The sequence below is a fragment of the Struthio camelus genome, chromosome 16 (assembly GCF_040807025.1).
Source record: "Struthio camelus isolate bStrCam1 chromosome 16, bStrCam1.hap1, whole genome shotgun sequence".
Lineage (NCBI taxonomy): Eukaryota > Metazoa > Chordata > Aves > Struthioniformes > Struthionidae > Struthio > Struthio camelus.
The window spans coordinates 12379741-12387880 of NC_090957.1; the positions used below are offsets into that span (position 1 = coordinate 12379741).

The 8140-nt window shown below is 47.8% G+C and overlaps 1 protein-coding gene across 1 annotated transcript in view; it reads left to right on the plus strand.

Moving 5' to 3' along the window:
* The window catches only part of CASTOR2 (cytosolic arginine sensor for mTORC1 subunit 2), a 120594-nt gene extending 112711 nt beyond the window's left edge, over positions 1–7883 (plus strand). The window contains exons 7-9 of the mRNA XM_009678153.2: positions 706–788; positions 2427–2521; positions 7637–7883. Of these exons, the coding sequence (XP_009676448.2) occupies positions 706–788; positions 2427–2521; positions 7637–7702 (244 nt within the window). The 3' untranslated portion in view covers positions 7703–7883. The remainder of the gene's footprint in view (positions 1–705; positions 789–2426; positions 2522–7636) is intronic.
* The last annotated feature ends 257 nt before the right edge of the window (positions 7884–8140 follow it).

The window sequence follows — 8140 nt, forward strand, 5'->3', positions numbered from 1 at the left end:
CTTTTTAACATGCGTTGCTGTGTTTGGTTTTGATAGTTGCCTGCCCTAAGGACTTGTTTGGCTCTCTAAAGTCCCTTCAACATTAATTGGAATAAACCTCTGTCTGCCTTCAAGGGTTAGAGCGGTAGCCTGATACTTGGGGAGCCCCGGGAGCCAATTCCTTCTGTCACAGACTGCCAACTTGACCTTGGGCAAGTCACTTTGCTTCTGGTCTTCTTTTCCCTACCAAGAAATGGGGATGTCTACAGGACCTCCCAGGGGTGTGGTGGAAATAAAGCACTGAAGACGCTCAGATGCAAACACAGTGGTCACTATTCACACTCCTCAGAAAGTTGTGGGGGGGAAGCATCTTCTGTCCCCAGGTGTTCCTACAACACAGCTCGGATCAAGCCGTCAAATTAACAGTCTTGGGGTCTGTAAAGCTGGGGCATAGCCGGTATCATGGCAAGTTTCTTCTGTGCCTCACTGAGTGCTTATGGAGACTTTCCAGCGTCACATGCGTATTTACCATAGGACATCTGGAGGGGCAGGCAGGTGCATCTGTGCCACTTGCCTTGACTTCTTGCATGTTCACTGAGCTGCTGCTGCTGCTTTTGTTTGCTTCAAGCAGCATGGGGATATAGGAACAGCAGCATCCCCACCGGCAGACTTTGACCCACTGCTGTGTTTTAATTGCCACATTTGATGTTCCCTTTTCTTTTGCAGATTTCCTAATAATTTGTTGTTTACAAGTGCATCTGGCGAACTCTGGAAGATGGTGCGGATTGGTGGGCAGCCGCTTGGCTTCGGTAGGTAACATTTGGGGGATCAGTTGGTGCACAGGTAGTCAGTCACCGTGGAGTTTTCTAAAATGATGCTAAAACGTGCAGCGGCCGGTCTGGGGCCTTTTAAGAGCCAGCAGCTTAACATGACTTTGAGAGCTGAGATTTTCGAAAAGGTGGAGTCTGACTCCTACCTAATAGGTCAGACTTCTAAATAGACTTTTGAAAGTGTTACGTGCTCAACAGTGCCGTCTAAATTGCATTCATCTGCTGGACTTGGGGAGTAGCTACAGCTAACTCTCTACTTGAAGAGAAAAATTGGCCTAAAAGATAGCATGGGAATGCTTTTAGATTACTAAAACCAGGAGTCAGAAAGGGCTGTCATACTCCAGTGCAAATCCTGGATGACTCTGTAGCTTTGGCAGATTTGGTGCTGATTTATAGCAGTCCAAGTGGGAGCCCTGTTCATGGACCTCAGTTTCAAATCCAGAGCTGCAAACGTTTTCTCTAAGCAAAAGACTATTGGATCGAAATAGCAGAGAGCAAATGTTTCACATCTGCAGAAGTGACTTGTTTTTGTGTCCCCTGTAATTCTAAGGCTTCCAGTCAGAATAATGTAACAAAGCCTTGGTTTTCAGAAAACACTGGGGATCCTTCCCATGAAAAACATCGGTCTCTGAAACTGTTCCAATGTACAGGCTTCAAGAAAACTAATTATCCCTGAAAAATGTTTGGCCAATTTTTATATTTGTTCCCTATTTCATTGTTCATCAGACATCTACACCAGGCAAACTAATTTCGGTAGCCAATTCCTAGGTCTATAAAAAGAAGGAAAGTTTCGTGCACCTTGTTTTTATGCATCTTCGGGGCAAAATATGTAGAAATGGCATGCCATATTTCATTGATGGGACGTCAGGACATCTGCCAGTCTCCTAAATGTGCAGCGTTTAAATATGTTGGGTTAGAATTGAGTGAGAATGGTAAACTTGGATCAGGGAAACTCAGATTTCACCTGGAAACAATGTACGACTGGTCTCAAAAGAACAGAACAGATGAACCATTTAAATCACCATGAAATCCGGGCTCAGTGGCAGTGGCAGTCTGTGGCCCGGGAATCGTGTGGCCAGGCCAAACAGCTGTTCAGCATCTCCTCTCTCGGCGATGCAAGGCAGATAGTTTAACATCAGCAACTAAAGAGAAAAATGAGTTTGGCTATTTGAGGCAGTTTTTGATGCTTCCATCCTGAATCTCGTTAGTTGCCTTTCTTTGGACTTTTGAAAATCCTTCCAGTTCTAATGTTTTGTGCCTTTGGGAGATGTACATTTCTCTGGAAGAAAAAGGAGGCGATAAAATCCATTGTGCAACGCGCTGTGATTGCCCAAAGAGCCGGATTCTGCTGCTGATGCATAAACATCACAAACCAAATATATACAAGACGGCTTTTTGTCCAGTGGGCTCTGTACTGCAGTCCTTCCCCTGATCCCACAGGGAAGTCAAACCCCTGGCATTGTACCCCTGGAGCCTGTGGCGTGAGGATTGCTCCACAGGCTGTGGGCTCTAGTGGTGGCCTCCGCTTGCTCCCTGCGCTGGCGAGGTGCTGGCGAGCCCCGGGGCGACCGACGGGTGCCATTGGGACAATTACTGTTATTCTTTGTCTCCCTCCAGATGAATGTGGAATTGTCGCTCAGATTTCTGAGCCTTTGGCCGCGGCCGACATCCCAGCCTATTACATCAGTACTTTTAAGTTTGATCACGCGTTGGTGAGTATCAGGGTAGCTTGTTTGGGGAGGGGGGGGAATTCATTTTCCAGGGAGAAAAATGATGGTGAGAGCATCATTTCTCATTAGGAGAGTTTGCCACAGGGACTTTGCTCTGACGTGGCCCAGCACAGATGCTTCGCTCCAAAGTTTCTGGTGTATTAGAGGTTGGGTGAGGGTGAGACCGTGCCTGCTCCTATCTGCTGTGCCTTGCTGCATCCTTGTGTTTAAGCCCGGGTTAGGGCAGCAAGTCGGGCTGGGACAGGAGCAGGCTGTTTGCAAGGGCTAGGCTGGCGCTGGCAGCAGCCTGGGGCCGAGGCCACAGAGGCCGCAGTGCCCCGTTCCCTCTGCAGCGCCGGCACTCCCAAATAAACAGCCTTTTGGTGGTTACTACCCGTGCCAGAGGCTCCTGAAACGAGTCCAGCCCTACCTCAAGGCAAACCCAGGTCAGCGAGCGTCATTCTTGCAAAGGGCTGGTCTCACTCCTTAGAGACCAGCAACGGTGATGACTTCATGACCTGCCCTCAGCCGTCCCTTCTGGTGCAGCGCTGTCTGTTCTTTTAGTAGAAGTAGTCGCAAACCCTCTCCGTTTCCCTGCAAGTGAGGTCGGGGCTGCAGGCTCTCAGGAGGGTGGCTTTGTGCAGGAAGGGGGACCATTTTGAAGAGTCTCCCAAGAGCACACCTCTGCCTTCATCTCTCGGTCCCTGTGTGGCCCCAATCTTCTGCATTTTGAGATCCGCCTGGGAGGCCCCGGTTGGCGCTGCTGTTTCTGAAGGATCCTCATCATGGTGTGCAGGAACTACAGAGAGGTGGATTCAGTTGTTTTGCTGCGGCAGTTAGCATACCTGCATTCTTTGCCCGTTTTTAGAAGCTTTTTCAAAGGCTCTGGAGTGTTTGAGCGTGCCACTAGGCCCTTCTGTGGTTGTTCTTTTTGTGCATTTTTGTGGTTGCAAACCTGAGTCAGTTCTGGGTCCCGCTGGAGCTGCGCTCCCCGCCTTGCTGAGCACATCTGGTTTTTGTGAGGGTTTGAACTGGTTTATTCCTGGCAAAAAAAAACCCAGCCTGGCTGAGCACAGCCAAGGGTTTGAGACTTGTTCTCAGACAAGTTCGCAGGTTCGAGGCTCTGCCGTGCTCTGGGAGGAACTGGCCACAAAAGGGGCTCCGTACGTGCCGGACCCACGGACAGCCTGCTCAGCATCCCCCTGCTTCCAGAAATCAGACCTCTGCTGAAATAGCAATAATTATTATTATATCACCAAATCACTAGTCAGAGGACTAACATGCGGTGCCTAAACAGTCTTTTTTACCGTGTGGTGGAAGCATAGAGGAGTGGATCTGACGAGCCACGTAGCAGCAGTGGCCTCCGGCTCCTGCGGGCACGCGGGCCCACGTGCATTGTGGTGGTCTCACCTTGGGTTTTACCCCTCACTCAATTGAAGACTGCTTCTAAAGTTGGCTTTTTCCCAGCTCCCTTTAGGGCATGGCAGCACAGCAAGCGAAGGTGTTTTTGAGGCAGAACCAGGCTTTTTATTCTGTTTCTTGTAAATGCGCCCTTTCCTGTTTGCATTATACTTCTCCTTTCATCACTGCAAACTCACTGCCCAAGCCTTACTTTTGACCTGTAAAAGTTCCAATGAATTCAAGGGGCTTTTTGCACTGTTTTTTTTTTTCCAGCTAATTACTTCAGTTTTTCACAGTTGGCATAAACCATTTGCAGCGCATAGGTCATATGTGTAGAGTAAAAGTAAATATTATCCCAGATAGCAAAGGTCAAAGTGTTATATATGTTTGTCTTATTTTCTTGAATATTAACTGTGCTGATAAGATAAGCCAATAAAACATCGTTTTAAAATCAATGCTGTTAGCTTTGCCTCCCATTCCTACCTGTTGTTGTGGCCCCAGGTGCATGCTCCGTGCAGGGCAGAGGGTGCAGAGTACTTCTAATTGTCAAGCAATATCTGGAGAGCTAAGCTCTGCTGCTTAAAATAGATATTTCATTTAAAAATGGTGCCATCCAATTGTGATGACTCTGCAGGCAGCTCCACCTTTTAAATGTGTCTCAACCTGCTCCATCTAAGACCGGCAGTTCTCGGCTTCTGAGCAGATGTTCAGGGTGTCATTGGGGGAATGCATTAAGGTCTGCAGATCTTCCATGCTTGAATCAGTATTTTTTCATTTTCCTTGCGACTTCTTGTTTTCTTTCTTTGCAGTTGTAAATGCCTGAGCAGTACTATTCTAGCTGTCAAAATTTCCTACCAAAATGTGTTAAATACTCGTGCATTTCAAGCACTCCCATACCTGACTTTGCTCCAGAAGCTGTGGCTGGGCTGTGTTCTTGCTTGCTCTAGATGGGTTTTGTTGGCCAGGACTCTCACCATAGACTCTCACGTGATTTCCCTAACTTCACGCTTCCTCTTTGCTCCCCAGACACCTTGACTTCTAGCAAAATTTCCCAAGGTTTAAGTGCCTCTTGAGTCCATTCTCTACATCCTCCCTCTCTTTCTTTGAGGTTGTTCAGTACCTGCTGTCAACCAGTAAAAGTATTTTGTAAAAACTTGTTTTTCCCTTCTGACCTGATCTTTTTTCTCTCATGCATCTTCAGGTGGTTTTTGTTGTTGAACTTTTTATGTGCGCTGGGTGTTAATAGATGCTCTTCCTGGGATGCTGCAGCTGTAGTGACTGCTGAGTCAAACAGCTGAGTTTGCCCTGGCCCTGGTAATTAGGAGTTGCGCTGGAGAAGAAATCCCTTTGGGAGACAGTGCCAAGGCTGAACCCTCCAGGTCTCTAGTGTGTCCCCTGGGTGACGTCCGGTCGGGCTAGAGGGAGCTGTGGTTTCAGCTCCCCCTAGGGTACGTCTGGAGAGAGCTAGTGAGAAGATCCCTCTTCCTCTTTCCAGCTGGCTCTCTGCTCTCACTGCCTCACGCTCTCGGAGGTGTTGCCCTTCTTCACAAGGATTTTGCATCTAATAAGGCTGAAGCTAAAGAAGCGTCCGTGACATAGTTTGGAGCTTTACTTTGCCTTTCACGGTAGATGCTTTGATCTACCCTCTGGCTGACAAGCGGACATGTAGCACCAGTTACACTAGTACAGAGATCTTTTCTGAGGGGCAGAGGGACAGGTAGGACTTCTCCGTTGGTGGCAAACTAGGACATGTCCTACAAATCAGAACTGCTTGCACCCCTGCCCTGGAGAAAATCCAGCGCACTCCTTCAGTGTGTGATTGGTAGCGTTGCTCGGACTTCAAGGGAGTCATGCATTTTGCAGTGAGTTACCAGTCTGTGTAAGCAAGGAGGTGGATCCGTGCACGTCAAAGCCAGTGGGCCAGAATTGACCTGCTCTGCCTTCACATGCTTCTGTATTGCACTGAAGGAATAGGTGCAGAGAGAGGCTCGAGGTCTGCTAGGGATGGCTGAGAAAATTTGTTTTGCAAAATTGATTCCTATGTCTTTTCCCATTATCTTCAGGAGAAGCAAGCGGTCATACAGCTGCTTCTGCTCTAATCTGCAAGATACTGGGGAAAATGATGGAAGAGAAGCAGCAGAGACTCCTGTCTCGTGGTCCTATTTCATACGATGGAGGCTTGCTTCTTAATTGGGAAGAGCTGGCTGTACGGTTGTCTCAAGATTATTTTTTTCCTTTCTCGGCTGACCTTTGGTCTCACATCATCAGAGCTAGTGGCTGCATTGTTCCACGGGAAAATTGAAAGTTCTTCTTGCTGTTTCTCATGTATTTTTTCATGAGTTTTGTTAAAAGCCTTGTAGAAAGTCACAATGCAATTGTGTTTCCACTGTATGAACTCGAAAGGATGTCTGATGAATGCAGGTATTGTGCTTCTGGTAAAGGACTCCCATACCTTGCATAAGAGGCAGTCTCTTCTTCAACTCAACATGAATTTTTTTGGCTTCTTGCTGCAGCTCACAGATAATTTATTTTTCCCTTGGTCTCCTTTCCACTTTCCTCTCCTTCAAGAGCTGTTAGCTGCCTGTGCCTTGCGTGTTTTGCTTGACTTTATATAATGGTTGGAAGCATCTTTTCTGTCCGATGTAACTTTACTTGTGATATTCTTTTCTGTGGACAACAGTCGCTTTGAGAACGAGGTACATGCATCTTCTATTACAAGGGATACTTTCTTACAGTAGGTATGAAAGAGACACAGTAGTAATTTTGATTATGGGCGTTCTTACGTGGTTAAGTTTCGTCGGCAAGATAGGATAACAAAACTCGGGTGCTGCTGTATGCTCTCTGGGTCTTCCCACCACCAGCAGATGGGCAGTCCTCTTCTGTTGACGCTTTTCCCCTTGTCACCCTGTGTGGTCTCACCACCCACAGTCACGGGTCGCAGGCTTGTAAGCCCTGACAGCCTCATGGGATCTCATGTAGTTGCATTAATCCATCAGCCCAGGGCACCTTGCACTAGTGAACTCCTGGTGTACAAGTGCTTTGAGGCAGGAAGCAGGGCTCTTGCATGTTTGTGGTGGTGCGTAAACTAGCAGGAGTCTTGGAGCTTTACCTGGGCATCACCTTTCTGTGAAAGCCAGATTGGTGATTGCAAGAAATAAGGTGCTTACTTGGGTGGGCTGTGGCCCCCTGCAGCCTGATCCAGTGCTGGAGCAGTGAAGTGTCTCCAGGGCTGTCATGTTTCTCTCTTGCCTGACTGTGTGGGCGGTCTTGGGTGAGGTGTATCTGCTCCTCCATCTGCCAGCCAGGATGCAGCGAGAGAGAAGGGAAGCAACGCAGCCAGCAGCGGGGTCAGTGTCACTCACCCAGAGGAGGTGCTTTAAAAAAGGAAGGAAAGGAAAAGAGAGGAGAGGAAAAGGAGAAGAAGGACAGCGGAAGGGAAGGAGTAAACCCAACCAGTTGGTCTCCCTACCAGTAGACACCATATTAGACGGCAAAACTGCCAGCCGTCGCTTAGGCGGTTTGCTCATATGGGGCATCAGCAAACCCTTCTTAACACTTTTGAACTGGAAGGTAGCTCTGTCTCTCAGACGGGTTTTGTCGGAGGAGTTGAGGTGCCCAACGATACCTGGGTCCTCGGAACGGTTTTAGCGTTGTCTCCGTTGTTGACCTTCTCTGGCTTTTTCTAAAGATGTGACTTTTCTTTTTGTTTTCTTATAGGTACCTGAAGAAAATATAAACGGTGTGGTCAATGCACTCCAAGTCAGTCAAGCTGAAAAGCATTAGAAATCTTCTGAGCTGGTTCCAGATGCTTTTTATTATTATAATTATTATTATTGTTATTCTTTTTTTTCTCACAGTATTTCTTGAAAAATCTGATTCCAGAGAGTGACATGAAAAGACTGTGGAAAGATGAGCGGAAACAGCTCCAATAAGCCTTTGTTTTAATTATTATTATTATTATTATTATTATTATTATTGTTATTTTATTAAATTTCCTTATGAATGAGGGGCAGGAGGAAAGGGAGTTTGGATGGTTTCCTGATGTTACAACTCCAACGCGAAATGTAACCTGCCTGCTTTGTCGGCGCGAAAGGAGCCGCGTGGGATGTCCGGTGTTCCCTGAAGCGTGGCGGCGCGGCCGGGCTGCGAGCGCGGGCGCTCCGGCGAGAGCTCGCGGCACGGCCGGGGTGCACGGGCCCGTTCCTCCGAGAGAGCCCTGAA